This window comes from Haliotis rufescens, unplaced genomic scaffold, assembly GCF_023055435.1.
Source record: "Haliotis rufescens isolate VD_foot unplaced genomic scaffold, xgHalRufe1.0.p SCAF_7, whole genome shotgun sequence".
NCBI classification, from domain to species: Eukaryota; Metazoa; Mollusca; class Gastropoda; order Lepetellida; family Haliotidae; genus Haliotis; species Haliotis rufescens.
This window is the reverse complement of record NW_025964361.1, coordinates 1,789,873-1,809,148: the sequence shown is the minus strand read 5'-3', so window position 1 is coordinate 1,809,148 and position 19,276 is coordinate 1,789,873. Positions and strand designations below refer to the sequence as shown.

The 19,276-nt window shown below is 40.8% G+C and overlaps 1 protein-coding gene across 14 annotated transcripts in view; it reads right to left on the bottom strand.

The window, feature by feature from the left end:
- LOC124139629 (E3 ubiquitin-protein ligase MYCBP2-like) overlaps nt 1-19,276 on the bottom strand; it is a 121,540-nt gene that overhangs the window by 81,754 nt on the left and 20,510 nt on the right. For 12 of the 14 annotated variants that reach the window (XM_048387783.1, XM_048387791.1, XM_048387789.1 and 9 more), the window contains exons 14-29: nt 17,592-17,747; nt 16,270-16,338; nt 15,307-15,418; nt 14,105-14,229; nt 11,974-12,102; nt 11,317-11,436; nt 11,042-11,123; nt 9,968-10,082; nt 9,123-9,216; nt 8,372-8,503; nt 7,029-7,107; nt 6,216-6,290; nt 4,559-4,728; nt 3,773-3,898; nt 2,470-2,597; nt 844-935 (exon numbers count right to left, since the gene is read on the bottom strand). In XM_048387783.1, coding sequence (XP_048243740.1) covers nt 844-935; nt 2,470-2,597; nt 3,773-3,898; nt 4,559-4,728; nt 6,216-6,290; nt 7,029-7,107; nt 8,372-8,503; nt 9,123-9,216; nt 9,968-10,082; nt 11,042-11,123; nt 11,317-11,436; nt 11,974-12,102; nt 14,105-14,229; nt 15,307-15,418; nt 16,270-16,338; nt 17,592-17,747 — 1,804 coding nt within the window. The remainder of the gene's footprint in view (nt 1-843; nt 936-2,469; nt 2,598-3,772; nt 3,899-4,558; nt 4,729-6,215; nt 6,291-7,028; nt 7,108-8,371; nt 8,504-9,122; nt 9,217-9,967; nt 10,083-11,041; nt 11,124-11,316; nt 11,437-11,973; nt 12,103-14,104; nt 14,230-15,306; nt 15,419-16,269; nt 16,339-17,591; nt 17,748-19,276) is intronic. The other 2 variants (XM_048387785.1, XM_048387787.1) reach the window with 2 other exon arrangements.

Sequence of the window (19,276 nt, the reverse complement as noted above, 5' to 3'; positions counted from 1 at the left end):
TTGATGAGGAGCACATGAGATGGGTGAAACAGGTGCATTGGCATGTCATAGGGCAAGTCCTGCTTATCTAGATGTATGAGTCAACTTGAGTGTGTGAGTGAGGGAGTATGGATTTACACCACTTCTAGGAATATTCCCGCAACATCATGGCGGGGGACAGCAGAAATTGGGTTTCACATAGTGTACCTATGAGGGGAATAGAACCCTGGACTAATGCTGATTTTATAGTGCTATCCGACTGAGATACCAGTTTAACCCCAGTATACAGGCTCCAAGCTGACTGGTCCTTGTTTGAGCCCCTTAATGCTGTCTGCCAGCCAGGTAACAACAAGTTTGTTTAAAGCTGCACTGCAATATTCCAGCTATATGACAGCGGTCTGTAAATAATTGAGTCTGAACCAGACAATTCAGTGACTGACATCATGAGCACCAATCTACACAATTGGGATATGATGACATACATCAATCATGACAGCAAGCCTGACCACCTGATCCCATTTGTGGCCAGTACTATCTTTAAACGTCTTTTGGTATGACACGGCTGGGGATCGAAATCCCAGAACTTCTGCTCTCTAGGCAAACGCTCTACCACCGGACCACAGAGGCAGTGTTTAACTGTGAAGCTATAGCTAGGTGTTCGTGAGTGAGTAAGTGAGTTGGGTTTTACATCGCTTTAAGCAATATTCCAGCAATATTCCAGCAATATCACAGCAGGGCACAGCTTAGGGGGACATGAATAATTTCAGGATGACTAACCAGAAAGAGAACCTAACCTAATGCTTGGAAAAGCAGACTGACCCTACCACCTTGAGTTATCTACACAGTTCCCTAAATTTGTCCTACCTTGCCGCACATTCAAATGGCACCTCCTCTGTCTCGGCAACCATCTCTCCATCTGTTTCATTTTCACCTCCATCCACCCCCAGTTCAAAGATCTGGAACACATTGTGCCAACATACAGATGCAGATACAGTACATCCAGGTCCTGTAGTCAGACATGTGATAACAAACTTGAAGTCATAAGTCTCGAGTGTAGGTATCTAACTGAGGCAGGGATAATTCTAGGGTGGTGCCTTGTTCTTTCTGCCCTTAAATTTGCAAAAAAGGCACACATTTTCAATGGGGAATTTTAACATTATGCTGCATGGGCATACCTCTGGAATATTTGAAATTTTCACATAAAAGACCCATGTCAGAAAATTCCTAGAGGGAACCCTGCTGATTCATATTTCATATTTCAAGTGTCCAGTGTGAAAACTATGTAATAAGACGCTGACACATACAATGAGATTAATAAAAGATCATATGCATCATACAGATTTCACGAAACGAGGGTATTGCATGAATTCCTACTTGAGTTTCGTAATATCAGAATGTTACACATGCAAGTATGTATTTTTTAGAGTAAAAATATCATTTATACTTATCCTGACTCATACTTATTACTTATTTGTATGAGTCAGGATAAGATAAAATTTAATAATTTCTTCATTATCCATTATTTCTTACACTTTTTGCTCCATAAGAACAAATGTACTGATGAGGACCAACGTCTTAGAAACCCACAATTGTCTAATGATGTCAATAATCAGCTATGACGTCACAATAATTCGCAGGACATCAACAAGTAGTAACTGGACATAAGCGTTCTTGGGCCACAAGAAAGCCTATTTGCACTTGGGGTTGGGATAAATCACCAATACATCAAAACATTCATCTTCCTGAGGCAAGGGAGTTAACTGAGTGTAAAAGTCCAGTTTCGACCCTTGCTGAACAAGGCTGGAATTTCTGAGGTCAATCATAGTGCCACCAGTGGCTATTACGAGTTATGTCCCTTCTATGTCCCTCCTATTGACCAATCAGATTCCATCTCTCATAGACTTGCATTTGCTTCAAATAAAATGGTATCAAGACGGCACCCAGTCAAGACGATTAAATCGATTTGAAAAAAATATGTGTCAACGCCGAGTTGATGTTACACCTGCTCTGCAAATCCTACAATCAAACTAATTTGGCACAGCATTTGTCATATTATTCATGAACCAGATGTCGATATCATTACGGGATTTTGATTGGACTATGCATGGACTCGTTAGTCCAGCCAAAATGTAACTCCAATTCCAGCCCAGTGCACCAAGAGTGGAAACTGACCTTTTAAAGTCAGTTAACTCTGTTGCCTCAGGAAACATTGTCACATAACATGTTTCAAAGCGACTATCATATTGTGGGTCAACACAGTGATACCAAATGTTAATTGGATTGTGATGTGTACAGTAAATGTTAGAGCATCATAAAATATATGTGTTAGGCTGTGTGTCGTCACATTTATTAAATTAAAAAAACCAAAACATGGACTATTAACCAAAATATAGTTCATATTTCATTTTTCATATTCAGATTATATCAATTTTGTTATCATGATATGAAATTACAGATATACCAAAAAATAACAGCAGTTATCTCCCTTACCTTTATCCTGCCGAAGTACTCTCCTCTCCCTCCGAAGAGTCCAAATCCTCCCAGCAGAATGTCTGTATCACACATGAAGCGGACGGCCTCGACTGAGTGGCCAGAGTAGCCCCACCCTCCACCATGGCCTGTTGGTTCACACAACTCTCCATTAGGTCATAGAGACTATAGACTGTGATGCACACAACTCTCCATTAGGTCATAGAGACTATAGTCTGTGATACACACAACTCTCCATTAGGTCATAGAGACTATAGACTGTGATACACTCAACTCTCCATTAGGTCATAGAGACTATAGACTGTGATACACTCAACTCTCCATTAGATCATAGAGACTATAGTCTGTGATACACACAACTCTCCATTAGGTCATAGAGACTATAGACGGTGATACACTCAACTCTCCATTAGATAATAGAGACTATAGACTGTGATACACTCAACTCTCCATTAGGTCATAGAGACTATAGACTGTGATACACACAACTCTCCATTAGATAATAGAGACTATAGACTGTGATACACTCAACTCTCCATTAGGTCATAGAGACTATAGACTGTGATACACTCAACTTTCCATTAGGTCATAGAGACTATAGACTGTGATACACTCAACTCTCCATTAGATCATAGAGACTATAGACTGTGATACACTCAACTCTCCATTAGGTCATAGAGACTATAGACTGTGATACACACAACTCTCCATTAGATAATAGAGACTATAGACTGTGATACACTAAACTCTCCATTAGGTCATAGAGACTATAGACTGTGATACACTCAACTCTCCATTAGATCATAGAGACGGCGGTCTGTAAATAGTCAAGTCTTGACCAGACAATTCAGTGATTGACATCATGAGCATCGATCCACGCAATTGGGATATGATGACATGCATCAACCAAGTCAGCAAGCCTGACCACCCCATCCCATTAGTCGCCTCTTACAACAAGCTTAGTCACCTTTACGGCAAGCATTGGTGTTTTTTTTACTCTTTAAAAACAGTGCTTTATGGAAATTTGTATTTGAGTAAGGAAGATCAAAGCCAAATATTAGATTCTATTCAAAACTTCACATTAAAAACTGGCAGATTCTCAATTAAGAAAATGAAATGATTAATAAAAACTGCAAATATATTTATCATATATACACATCAGGCAGAACAGGTATGGAACAAACCAAGAATCACAATCAGGATGAAACTGGAACCCATGATCAGAAGATGCTGGCACATCTAAGGGATGCAACTCTTATGTAAGGGCTTAGATGAATTCATTGCTCCAACCAAAAGCACTTACTTTCAAACCTATTGATGATGGAGTAGTCCTCCCTGGTGTATATCTTTGACGTGGACTGCTTCTCTCGAGCCTCCTCTATCACAGTCATGTTCAGGAGATGGGCAGTGGTCAGAGTGTCCAGAGAGCCTGTACACAGAGGGAGGGAGTGACTATAGGTTTAGGGGAGCCAAATCAGGACTTGTACCATCTTGCCAAGGCAAGAGAGTTAACTGACTATTAAAATCCAGTTTCCACCCTATATCAGGGTGCCGCCATTTTGTTTGAAGCAAATGCAAGTGATATGAGTAGTGAAATCTGATTGGTCAATAGGAGGGACATAGACGGGACATGATTTGTAATAGCCACTGGTGGCACTACGATCAAGGCCAGAAATTCCAGCCTAGTTTGGCAAGGGTGGAAACTGGACTTTTATAGTCAGTCAACACCCTTGCCTGGGGAAGATGGACTTGTACAGAATTTCAGTTAAAAAATTCAAGGCCTTTACAAGGCACCCTCCCAAAAATGCAAGGTTAATTATCTCTATACCAACTGGCTTAAATCCATTTTCTGGCAGAAGTTCAATTCAAGGCCTTTGAACTCTGCTTTTCACCACAAGGCCAAAGAACAGGCTTCACATGTAAATATGTGGAATCAGACTTTAGTAAAGCAAACACTATCAACTTAGCTAATCACAACCCCTGAACAGATCAGGTTTATTTTGTCATCTGTTACTGCTAAGAATGTGTAAGTAAGTAAAAAGAAACTCCTAATACAGACCAACGTACATCCTCAAGACTTACGACTCACCTAGCATATGTAGAGCTGCATGCGAGCGTGTGGCATGACACCCCATCCTGGTCGGGACAGCCAACTCCGGGCTGAACAGGTCGCAGTAACCCGGGTCAACACTTTGAAGGTCGTGTGACTCTGTCACCAGCACATTGTAACAGTTCACTTCCTGGGTCTTTGGACAGTATCTGAATGGAAGGATCCAGGATTGTAGCAATCGCAAACAACACAAACAACTCTTTCAAAATACATTCCTATCTGTAAAATGTAACCAGTGTTTGATCATCTAACCATTATTGATGGGGGTTATAAGGGTACATAACAGGTCTAATAAATTAAGTCTTTGAAAGGCCTTTAGAAGTGATACACATTTAAGGAAGAGAATTTTTGGATATCAACTTCTTTATATGAGGAACACAGCGCCAGTTATCTGTTGGCTCCCCTTCTTAAGTTTCCACCTTTGTTATCTTAATACTTTTGTTGTTCTTACAGGTACATATATATGCTCTCTGCCTCATAGCATATATTCACCAGATGAAGGAGTAAGTATACTCCAAACGTTGTGGTCCTAACACAACAAAGACGATGACATCCGTAAATTTTCTTCCTCAAGTCTAATAAATGTTTTACTTCATAGGTGAGGAGAAATGGGGTTTAACGTTGCGTGCAAGATTATTGCACTTATAGAGCGTGTGCGTGTGCTTGTGCGTGTGCTTGTGCATGTGCGTGTGCGTGTGTCTGCTTGTACGAGTCCGGACTGATGGCGATTTATAGTGCTAGCACACTGAGATACCATGCCGCAGCTTAACATGAATACCCCACTCAGACAAAGTATATTGACTCCGAGCTGACCAGTCCTTGTTTTAGCCCCTTAATGCCAAGCACTAGACAGGGTAACAACAAGTACAATGTTTTAAAGTCTTTCGGTATGACGCGGCCATGGATCGAACCCCGGACCTTCTGCTCTCCGGGCGGACGCTCTACCACTAGACAACGGAGGCGGTCTTTTACTTCATAACTGTTTTCTTTTATCTTTCATTATCTAACTGTATGTCATTCATTATGGAGTGAGTGAGTGGGTGGGTGGGTGGGTGGGTGGGTGGGTGGGTGGGTGGGTGAGTGAGTGAGTGAGTGAGTGAGTGAGTGAGTGAGTGAGTGAGTGAGTGAGTGAGTGAGCAAGCGAGTGGGTGCGTGGGTGGAAGAGTGAGTGAGTGAGTGAGTGAGTGAGTGAGTGGGTGCGTGCGTGGGAGAGTGAGTGAGTGAGTGAGTGAGTGAGTGAGTGAGTGAGTGAGCGAGTGAGTGAGAGAGTATGGGTATGGGTATGGTGATGATGAACCAAGAGTCAGTGAGTAGGTTGTATCTTACGCCGCCTTTGGCGGGGGGGGACACCAGAAATGGGCTTCACACATTGTACCCATGTCAGGAATCGAACTCAACCTTCAGCATGACAAGCGAACACTTTAACCACTAGGCTACCCCGCCGCCCTCTGATGAACCAAGAATCATAATGAAGTGAATCAGGAATTCCAACCCACAATCACTGGATTCTGGCTCCTATGAAATTGCAGTGCCTTACATGACTGGGTCACACCAGGTGATTTCAAGGACCAAATTCCTTAACACAATGTTCCCTGGAATCGCTTTGAAAATATATCAATCTGAAAGTTTTCCTCACCCCCAGAGCAGATCATAGACGGGGTCAAGACACACAGCCTGGTCACTCAAGTCCACCTGCTCCGAGCCACTGAAGCTGATAATAAAACAGTGGAGATGAAGCACAATGGTTACAATTGGGAACAGTTCTCTTCATTTGTTTGCTTGTTGTTTAACGCTGCACTCAGCAATATTCCAGCTATATGATGGCAGTCTGTAAATAATCGAGTCTGGACCAGACAATCCAGTGATTGACATCATGATCATCGATCAACACATTTGGGATACAATGACATGCATCAACCAAGTCTGCGAGCCTGACCAACCGATCCCATTAGTCGCCTCTTATGACAAGCATAGTCGCCTTTTACGGCAAGCATGGGTTGCTGAAGACGCATTCTACCTCGGATCTTCACAGGTTGGTTCCCTTCAAATGAACTAGATGTGCTTAATGATTTGTAGCTAAGGTGTATTTTTGGTAACTTGATTTCAAAATCTGCCCAACCAAAATTTTAAGAAATGAATCTTTCTTCAATTCGTTTTTTCAGCAATGAATATAAAGTAGGTCTGTAAGGAAGAAACCCTTTGACATGTCTTTAAATACAACAATTATTTCTTTAATTTAATTTAATTCATTCTTCACTCACTCTGCAATAGCATTTAAGCAAAAAAAATATATATTTTGATTTCAAGATGAGACTTTGTGAAAAACAAGTAATTACCAAAATAGCCTGCAGACTTTCATTGCAGCCGCTTCAGTGGTGACATGTAGAACATCTGCTAGGATACAGTTAACAAGTGTATGATGAGGAAGCCACAGTTATCATGAACCTACCTCTTACAACTTCCATCCACTTTACTAATCATCAGACATTTCATTATGGCTGTACTGTCCTCGCCCTTCGGGATCAAACCTGCACACAAATGTACTTTGTTGAACAAGCCATAAGTTAATAACAAACATGGCGACCCATCATTAGCTTCCAACGAGGCCAGCTTATCTGACAGAATCACTGTATCCTAAACAATAAGACTGTCAGACTTAATACATCTACCATCAGGATCCATTTTCAGATGGTATCATAAATACTTATACCCCCATGTCAGAATGATGAGATCTGATTGGTTCACGACATCTTGATAAAATATGATGTATCCTGCCTTGGAGGGAAATAAATTTCTCAGCAGGAGAAAAATCCTTTATACCCCGCCATGAGCATTACAGGCTGCACGTGGATTTCTGAGAGGCCGAATAAATCCCATTTACCGCACTTCGAAGCAAAAAGCTGCACGCTTTTTCCAAGTCAATGAAAGTCACGTGACATAGCACAAGTTAACCTCTGCTCAATCAAACAGCTGTTTTCTATCAATTTTGAATTTGTTTAATTCTTTTACAATATCATATTGGAACACGTCGGTCAGATAAATTAGTTGTTGCATTTGTTTTTATTTCTGTAAAACCTAACACAGGACGCATTAAACTCCATGCACCCCTCACGATCCTGCTACACCTAATCTGGTATTACTGCAGCTATTCATGTGGATAACAAGGATGTAGTTCAAATGTCATCACATCTACTTTCCAATGAGCAAGATTGGGGAGATAATGCCAAGTCAGTAGAAGTGAGTGAGTGAGTGAGTGAGTTGGGTTTAATTCCAGTAATACCACAGCGTGTCAGCTTAATGTGAAAGAAAAGCCTGAACTGATGCAGGTCTCAGATGTTTACCACTTTGGTGAAACCCACGAGCACAGGTATGGTGCTGACAGACCTAGAAATATAATTAGGGTAAACAGGGATTCGAACCCATTCAGAAGCAGTATTACAGCCATATTACTTTGACCTGTACAGTGAGTCGAGCATCAGTACACCCCGTGACTATGAGCATCAGTACACTCCGAAAGTGTCAGCAAACGTTGTATGTATGAGTATCAATACACACTTAAGTTTTGTCTGTTGTTGAATGCTGCACTCAACAATATTCTAGCTATATGATGGCAGTCTGTTAATCATCACGTCTGAACCAGACAATCCAGTGATAGATAATGTAAGCAATACTCCATGCCTTGGGGTACGAAGATGATCATTTAACCAAGTCACCCAGTCCGACCATGAACTGACCTCTTTGGACGAGCATTGGAACCTATCCTCCTAGGTTGGTAATCCATTAAAAACTCACCTATACATGTCTGACTAGCGAACAGGTTTGAGCGGGCGAGGGTGTGAGCATTTATCAGTGACTCGTCCACTCTCATGAAAGTCTGGTCCCCACTGGCTCCGATCCACGTGGCACGACGACCAAATCGGGAACCTGCAATTTGCAATTTCACTCATTACTGACCAATGAGACACTGAAATGTTCCTGGCAATTTCAATCAAATGATTTTGTATTTCTTAATGTGGAAGTGTTGTGATGTAAGTAATGCAGGATTAGATGCTGCCAGTAGTCTGCTAGTCCCAAGGCTGGTAAAGTTGGAAGGATTACATATTGTTTCATATTCTTACTGTATTGTATCAATCACTTGTCCGAACTGAGAAGTACATCAGATGCATTTAAATCATGGAAGTAACTGCTGGCATCACGATCAAATATTTTCTTTTTAATTTGTAAAAACACATTAGTGAGGAAGCTGTCAAATAAGCATATTAGTATATATCCTGATGACAAGGAATTATAATGTTCTAAGTGGAATTTGATAGCATGCATGTTTGAGATGCCTCATCCAAGTGAGTGAGTGAGTTTGGTTTTACGCCGCTTTTAGCAATATTCCAGTAATATCACGGCGGGGGACACCAGAAATGGGCTTCACACATCGTACCCATGTCGGGATTCGAACCCGGGTCTTCGGCGTGACGAGCGAACGCTTTAACCACTAGGCTACCCGACCGCCCGCCTCATCCAAGATGTTGATGAAGCAGAGGGTACTTACCCACACCAGGGACTGGTCCAGGCATCGAGTACCATGGTCCCTTCTTACTCTTCACTCCGCCCTCATCCGGGCCCATCCGACCAAGAGCCCCTTTCTAAAACACAGACATCATCTCAATGAAGACAGGATTAATTTATGAATGTAAATTTCTTAATTATTTTAATGTGATGTTTCAACACAGATGCTATACCTTTATGAATCAAGTTATCCTGACTTGTATTGAGAGAATAATGAAGCTGAAATCTATGTCTACCGGTCTTCATGGATACTACAGCTTCCTAGCTTTTTCTCAAAGTAAAAAATGAAGGCTGAACAAAACCTTTTCATAGTCACATCTTATAGTCTATATTCTTTGTAGGTCTTGGCATGGTGCTAGTATCGACACAAGAATGTTTGATCTACGTATTGGAGTGCCATTTATCAGAAAAAGCACAAGGCAACGCAAATGCATTTTGATTTTCATGGAAAGTATTCGGGACTTTGTACCATAGTCACTTGTTAGCTGCATTTGGTGACCCATATATCCATATTTGTGGCACTTTTGGCCATTAACATTAAATTTGGACACAGACTAATGTCAAAAACGAGATACCTCCAAAAAATGCATTGATATTTCAATGGGAAACTTTCATGAAGTACTTTCAAGAAGTGATGTTTCTGTTGCGGTTCAGTATATATGTGGGCTATCAACCATATTAATTTTCTGTGAAAAATTTAACTACCCTGGACTAAAATAATAATGTTGGTATAATGCAGAAACAAAATGGACGGATCTTTATAATGCAGACAATGCATGAAAAACAAGTCTTTCTTCTTTCAGCTGCAGTCTTCTTATTAATTCTTACCTGATAGTTGCCGAATGTGTAGACTTGACCACTGGTCAGCAAGATGACCGTGTGATAGCTGCCAGCTGCCACTTGAACAGCAGATAGAGGAAGGGGCACCTTGCTGGGGCTGCCTCTACATGAGAAGTATAGCAAAACATCAATGTCTGGGTGAGGGTGGGGTGGGGGGTGTCATGGAGGGTCCCTTCATCTCAGGCACCACAATTTGCTGGACAGAGTTGTGTCCTTTGGGCTTGGGCACGTCAGAAACCTGATAGTGGGTTTGAATGTCAGTTCCTCACGATTATATTTCTAGGTCTGTCAGCACCATACCCTTGCTTGTCCGTTTCACCAAAGTGGCAAACATTTAAGACATGCATCACTTCAGGCTTTCCTCCCACATTAAGCTGACACGCCTTAGCTAAGACAGCTTTGTGAATAAGCCGCCAGATAGTGATGGTCAGTTATTGGTCACTATGTCATCCACACACTGAGCGAGTGAGTGAGATGGGTTAAATGCTGCTTTGAACAGTATTCGAGTCATGGATCTATGCCGTCACAGGTGATCCGTTTTTGAGCATTGGTTCACACAACATACCAGTATGTTCGTTTGTGCTTCAAACCAATCTCATATCTCTTGATTATGAGTAATACCGTATTCGACATAATAAGCGCCCAGGGCGCTCTCAAAATTAGAAATAGGGGGGCTCTTATTAGAATATTATTTTGGTGAAAAAAACAGAGTTGAAAGATGAATTTTGTGGTTTATGGTGACAGCCTGAAATGTTTGTGTACGACAGATATAGTTTTCCAGAATTTAATTGCCATAATTAAGGGTGCATATAACACACGAGTGTGTATTATACGCGAATAAATAAGTCTTGTGTACATTGATCAATCGGAAGGGGTGCTAATTGGGATTGTTCACTAGCCAATATATCAGCAAATATCGCCGTGGGCGCTTATTTGAGCAGGGCGCTTATTACGTCAAATACGGTACTTCATATATCAACCAACTCATATGTAATTCGCATTTCTTTCGTCAGTGAGTTTACATGCATAGTATTTAGTATCTGAATCATAAATCCTGATTACCTGACTCCAGTGTCTCCTAGTCCAAGCTGACCCTGGTGGTTGCTGCCGAATGTGTACACATCTCCGTTCTGCAGCAGCACCACTGGAGATGCAAAATAATTCAAATGAAAATGATGGCATAACAATGTCATCATTTAAATAAATCAATCAAAAAACCCTGCCAAGTTCTTAATCAAATCTCTTGAAATTTCCTCAATCCTTAAAGAACTGTTTTCTCCTGTAAATTATCAAAGACGATGGCCAGCATGTTGAGTGAATGTAGAACTGCTACTGACCAGTGTGATGCTGTCCACAGGTGATCTGCGTCACCTGCACATCCCCGGCACCTATCTGCACCTCCAGGGGCGGCAGGCTCACCAGCTTGATGTTCTCGGCTTCCGGGTCACTTCCACCTTCTGATAGAATACTTATATTACTTATTATATACTTATATTTGGGGTGACACAATACAGCAAGGTCAAGATACGATACATATCACAATACATATGTCACGATATCATAAGTTTCGCGATATGCATAATTCGTCAAATCACATGGAAACTTCTTGACAATAAATATTTCTGAGCAGGTTGAAATGGAAAAGCTATCTGCAGACACATGTTCATAGCGGCTTTTTTTAGTAGTGAACTTGAAACGCTAATTACAACACATTTTGCTATATCTGACGGACAAAAATGCCAGGGGTCATAAAACTAGTAAGTGATTTTTTTCAGCAAGTGTATTGTCTTTTATCGACACAGAAAAAAACGTAACGTGTATTGTATCGTCACATGAAAACTGACGATGTACCAGTGCACCAAGGTATCATCAACTTATATAGAGTTTTCTTGTATGTATCAGATGAGTAGGGCTGGGTCAAGTCCAAATTTACGACCCGACATTTAAGGTATGTTCCACCAGGAGACAAGAACATGAACAGCCGTGACACTGACCCCGTTGTCTCTTCTCCTTGACTAGTTTCTGCTGGGCTTTTCGTAACTCCATCTTCTGCTCCAGACGTTTGCCCAGCTGCTCCACATGCCGCACACCCTGCCTACTCGCTGAAACACGGACTGGTCCATCTTATATTAACATAATTATGCCAGTAAACATCTTCAATGAAAGACAAATTCCTACCCACTACACTAAACCGATGCTAAGTTCCATGAAAAACACTTTACTTTAATAAAAAGTATCTAACAAATACTGAAAAAAGCGGACATGATAGAATGATATTTCATTATTATTTAATATTCAATATCGTATCTGACAAATACTGAATAAAGCGGACATGATAGAATGATATTTCATTATTATTTAATATTCAATATCGTATCTGACAAATACTGAATAAAGCGGACATGATAGAATGATATTTCATTATTATTTAATATTCAATATCGTATCTGACAAATACTGAATAAAGCAGACACGATAGAATGATATTTCATCATTATTTAATATTCAATATCAGGCTAAAATAACCAAAAACATTTAAATAATTCAGTGTGACAAACTGCCAATAAAGATTTTGCAAGCACACACAGAAAAGAAATGATGTTTGTCTCCTTGCATAAGGCTTGGGCAGCAAGATACTATTACTTGCACAACTGTTAATGGATAGTTGACAGTGAAGAGGACTTCTGTTGAAAATCTGAAGATTTTTATGGTGTGATGACCATACAGGACTTATGTCAGTGATGTAATAGGGGCTCTTCACAGGAATTATATTTTGTTCGGACTGCTGACTTTTATCTCAAAATTGTTGTAAGAAAATATTCAAACATGATGAGTATGATGAAGCAAAAGAATACAAATTATATAAAACTGAAATGAAAACTGAATCTAGTTTTAAGGCTTCAATTACAATAAGAATATGACAATCATATCAATCAATACACACAAATCCAATATAGAGTACACAATAACTACTCTGGGACCTAAGTTTAAAGCAGTTAAAGCACCATATCTTTGATAAATTTCAATTTGATATGTTATATTTAGTATATGAGGATAGTTAAATCCACATCTGTACTGAAAGATAATATGACACATCTCTTTATCAAACTTATCACGTACAGGGATAATTCTAGGGTGGGGCCTTGTGCTTTTAACCCCTAAAGTTGAAAAAAGGCCCACATTTTCAAATACAATGGGGCATTTTAACATTGTGCTGTATGGGCGTACCTCTGGAATATTTGAAACAAATATTACAAATAAAGCCGAACGGCTGACTTCCTGTCCCTTTAAGCCTGTTTGGTCTAGGAAGCTCAGCTAATAATTGTCCATATAGTAACACTAAAATATTCAGAAAATAAAGCTAAGAGGAAAGTTTGCACAAGTTGACTCAAAAAGATGTTTAGTTTGTTGTTGTTTTTGTTTTGTTTGTTGTTTAATGCCGCACTCAGCAATATTCCAGCTATATGACAGCGGTCTGTAAATAATTGAGTCTGGACCTGACAATCCAGTGATTGACATCATGAGCACCGATCCACGCAATTGGGATACGATGACATGTATCAACCAAGTCAGCGATCCTGACCACCATTTGGTCGCCTCTTACTACCAGGATAGTTGCTGGGGACGTCTTCTACCTCAGAATCCCACAGGTGGAAATCATGAAGTCTGAGTCAGACAGGCCAGTGGTTGATAGCGAGAGCACACAATCAGTCGGGTCAGAGGTCACCAAAGAATAGTATACTACCTTAATAATGGATGCACTTATAACAAACTGACGGATATAACAAACTGTTTTTTAGGTCCTGGAGATTTGCTGTATATTTTAGTCAAAGTGCTTATAACCAACTACGTTTATAACAAAATATAATTAGTGATCCCTTTGAGTTCGTTATAACCATACTTACTGTACTTGCAATCAGCTTGTTCAAGCATAATGGCCTGGGGGGTCTATTTTGCATCAAAACTCCAAAAGGGACAGTGGATAACAGTATTGATATTGCAACAACTTGTCTTACATTACGAAAGTAAAAAACAACAAACTAGTAAAAAATTAACTGCATTCCTAATACTAGTAGGACTAGTAGACTAAGTAGAAATTAAGAAGCTAAAAGAATGAATAAATACCTTTAGCAAACACCTCAAGCAATCCTCGTTCATCTAACTCTTCAAGCTCTAGCTTCTCCCCCGCACACACACGACACGCCCCACACTCGGCACACCCCGAGTCTCCAGCGCCACACCCACAGGGCCTGAAACAGAAACAGTGTTGAAAACAGGACATACTCTTAGGCTTAAAAAATAATAGTCTTGGTTCTCAGACACCGCATGCATCATCATAAAGTTCGCAACACGTTTCGGTGTGTTTTTTTTTTTTTCATTTGAAAAAAAACCACACAAAAAAATCCTTAAATATTCAAAGTCCAACAGTAGCCAAATACAGTATTCAAGTATTTTACTCATCAAGGAATACATTGATGAAGTGAGGCCCTTTCCCAGGTTGATTGTACACAATTGTTTATTTGGTTACATACAAGTTTGAACAACCCCCTTCATCCCTCCCCCCCCAAAAAACACCGCCCGCCTTCAAAAATCATTGCATGAGAAGTGATTCTTTTTCTTTTTTTTTAAGCCTTATCACGTTTATATTATCACAATCTTGGTAACCTTATCTGGAAGACATGGCACTTCAAATTACAATAAACAGCTGCCAGGGACGGCCACTTTCCTTTACTGGAATGACTGAATAAAGATTTATGGAATAATCCGCCATCTCTAAGTTACATACCGGTAACAGCTGCTAAAAAGTCCTGGAATTCCAAACCTGGATCACTTGAACTGAACGGCACATTTATCTTATTGCTCCTCTCAGTGTTGAATTTCCAGAATGAGTGAGAGTGAATTAATTGTTTTCAATGCTTAAGTCAGCACTATACTAGCTAGGTCACAGCGACCTGTGAATGACTGAGCGTGGATGAGACAAAACAGTGACTGAAAACATGAGTGAGTGAGTGAGTGAGTATGTTTTACGCCGCTTTTTATCAATATTCCAGCGATATCACGGCGGGGGACACCAGAAATGGGCTTCACACATTGTACCCATGTCAGGAATCAAACACGGGTCTTCGGCGTGATGAGCGAACGCTTTAACCACTAGGCTACCCGACCGCCCCGACTGAAAACATGAACAATGATCAACTCCATCAGAGCACGATGACACAGAATCAGCCAAGTCTTATAGTCTCACAACCCAATCCAACTTAGCTGTCTGGCACAATAGTGCTGTGGACATATTCCAACAGTGTTAGATTCCGTAATCTGTAACTCACATGCCAGGGTTGCGGTCCACCCTGTTGCTGTTGATGCAGCTGACGCCGTAGCCAGTACACTCCCCGCACACGGTGCACACCATGCACTGGTCCTGCTTCCACCGGTGTTTGCCTGCACAGACAGAACACAATCTCATCCACAGAATTCTTTGGGGTTTTTCGCACTCATCAATACTCCAGCTATATGAGAGAAGTCTTTAAAATAAGTCTGGACCAGACATTCCAGTGATTGATATCATGAGCATCAACCCATGCAATTGGGATACAACGACATTCATCAACCTAGACAGCAAGACTGACCATCCGATCCTGTTAGTCACATAGTCACCTCTTACGGCAAGCATGGCTTGCTGAAGACCTATTCAACCCCGAATCTTCACAGGTGTCACATAACTGAGCCAGTAAAGGAATCTTTGTGCTATGACGATCATAATCCTTGTCCATTAAGCATAGGTGTTGACAGGGCAAGGTGCTTGATTGCACCTGCAGAATATAATCTGACCTGAATGACAGGCGATTGCCCTGGCAGTACAATACCATATATAGAATACATAAACGTCAAACACCCCCAAAACAGTAACCTTGTACAAACTTTTGATTATTATATGCGGATCACATTGTTACTGTACAACGGACCTGTGAAGATTCCGGGGTAGAATAGGTCTTCAGCAACACATGCTTGCCGTAAAAGGCGTCTATGCTTGTTGATAAAGGCGACTAACAGGATCAGGAGGTCAGGCTCGCTGACTTGGTTGATGCATGTCATCGATCCCAAATGCGTGGATCGATGCTCATGATATCAATCACTGGATTGTCTGGTCCAGACTCGATTATTTACAGTCCGCCGTCATATAGCTGGAATATTGCTGAGTGTGGCGTTAAACAACAAACCAAACCAAACCAAATACTGTACAACAATCCTTCAACTGATCAGCATTCCATCACATACTCCTATACACTGACCTGGTCCACACAGAGCATCATCATTCTCCACTTCCTCCTCCTCTTCTGCCATCATCACATTGCTGCTTGCTGCAACACAACAAACACCTCACTGAATGGGAGAAGTACATACGAAAAGAGTAACATCCACTTGTTACTTTCATAATTGTAGAACATTCAGAGTAAAAGATCCGATTTGAACGAGATTGAATATTTTGTTTACCACATTCTGCATTCATATCCAAAACTGGTCATTACTATACAAATAATTACTGTACAAATAACTACTCTTAACGAGGTCAATATGCAAAAACAAGGACCTGTGGACCTGACCCCTGAGGTGGTCTGACCCCCTAAGTGGTCGGGTCAGAGGGTACTTGTTTTTGCATATTGGTCTCGTCAAGAGAAATCATTCGTTTCGTTTCACCAAAATTCACTTGTTTTGTTTCACCAAAATTCTACTGATCATTTTTCGAGTCAATATTCGAGGTGTGTAGGTCACATGATTTCAGGGTCTACATTGAAATGTATTGTCTCATCACATGGTACAGAATAACCAATGGAATTGCAAGATTCTTAATTCAGGTATAACAAACATTATTGATTTAGGTGGATATCAACCAATCAACTGGAAATATATCCTACTTGTTAGTGAGGTGAGTCTTTCAGCATTCTTACAGTCACAATGGACATGAAATGTCTTCACACACTCAACATTTTCTGCCCATTTTACTATCAAGTCTGAAGAGAGTCCATATGTAAATTATTTAACAAAAACTAATTTTTCTCTCAGTTAACTATTTACATCTTTCCGAGGAAAGGGAGTTAACTGACTATCAAAGTCGAGTTTCCACCCTTGCTGATGGAATCTCATGGCTCGATCTTAGCGCCTCCAGTGGCTGTTATGAGTTATGTCCCTTCAATGTCCCTGCTATTGACCAATCAGATTCCACCTCTCAAGATTATCATGATAAATACTGTAATAACAGGTCTTTCCTCCTGAATTGCATCAAAACATTTGAGCACCTTGATTAATAACATGGTAAAGATTTGGAAAAAATCTGTCGATGCCCAGTTGACGGTACACATGCATTGCAAGTCCTGCAGTTGACCGAAATCAGCACATTCAAATCCAAGTTGTTAACGAACCGTATGTCTAGCTCGTTACACGATTTTGATTGGACTCTGCATTGACTTATTAGTCCAGCCAAAATGTAACTCTGAAATTCCAGCCTAGTACGACAAGGGGTGGAAACTGGACTTTTATAGTAAGCTAGCTCCCTTGCCTCGGGAAGATGAACTATTAATTGATTCCATCTCACAAGGCCCCCGACAAAACTCACTTTCTCTGGATGCCCCTGGGTTGAAGTCCCGGCCACACTGGCCCTTGTTGTTGATCCCATAGGTGAAGATCTGACCCTTGTTTGTGAGGGCCACAGCATGGGCCTTGCCCAGGCCAATCTGGGTCACTACCACGTCCTTCAGGTCAGTCACATGACCTGGAAATAAGGTCAAGGTTAGTCAAGACTTTTCACACCACTGCTCAGAGTGGTCCTTCTTTTTGGCTACACATGATTACAGTACATATACAGCACCTATTGTGACCTCATAAACAAAAGAGTATGGGGTGTTTGTAAGGCCCATGGCCAGTTAAAATTACAAAACCTTGCTGAAACATAAAGTAGATGGCCTCTCCGACTAGACAAAATTTCACCCTTTTCCATCTATGATTTTTTTTTTTTAATTGTACGCAGGTCAATGGGAAAATATGTAGGGAGGATGAGGTCCTGTGAATGGTTTACTCAAAGAAACATATATGTCAGTGTTTTAGGGATAAGGAGTCATAAAAATTGCAGAGGTAGCTACCCAACCTAAGGTTAAGTTGTAGGCCAGATAGTTTTGAGAAAGGCCGGTAACTTTAAAAAGGAGCAAATCCTGCTGCTTCATACAAATTTGTTGTTAAATCTACCCCTGTACTTGGCAAAATATTAGGGGTGTCGGGATTCATTGATGCATCAATCATGAATAAACTCCGGTAGTTAAAGATAAACTAGATGCCTACCCATGTATCAATTTATATTCAATTCAGTTTCAACTTTCAAAAAGTACAACCTGTTTATGAAGTTTTGCAATAACCAAGCACAGGCTACCTTTACCTACCTATCACAAGAAATAATGTTAAACTTGACTGAAAAATAATACAAGAATAAACCTATATGATCCATGCAAGTTAACCCCAACATGGATGATAGCAATCTCTGGTCAGCCAGCCACATGGAATATGGGCATGAGTTCAGTTAAATGCTGTCTTGAACAGTATTTCAGCTGCACTCTACAATCAATCTCAGCTCCCTGGGGATCATACAACCCAAACTGCCTGTTAGGGGCTAGAAGGTTAACAGCCACATTGCCATCTCATCCTACCAGGTACCCATTAACTGCTTGGTGAACAGAGGCCGAACAAAGTCACTTGCCCAAGGGTTGTTTGTTGTTTAACGCCGCACTCAGCAATATTCCAGCTATATGACGGCAGTCTGTAAAAAATCGAGTCTGGACCAGACAACCAGTGATTAATATCATGAGCATCGATCCACGCAATTGGGATCGATGACATGCATCAACCAAGTCAGCGAGCCTGACCAACCGATCCCGTTAGTCGCCTTTTACGACAAGCAGAGTCACCTTTAACGGCAAGCATGGGTTGCTGAAGACCTATTCTACCCCGGAATCTTCACGGGTCACAACATGTTTTGTACTTAAGGTCGGTGTATGGAATCATGAAGTAGGAAACTCTGACAGAGGCTTGAGACAAAACATTGCTTTTGACTATTTGTGCTTGTAGTTAGATGGTTGTGGCAAGTGCTAGCTAGCTACAGATTTTGTAGATGTTGTCATACATGTATAAAGACACAGTGCAAAAAACAATTTCCATCTACCTGCCCAAACTCGTATTTTGGCATTATTTTCAGTAGACTGTGGGCTAAGTCATAATGTCCGAAATAACGGCCTGCCCACCTGCCAGTGGCTG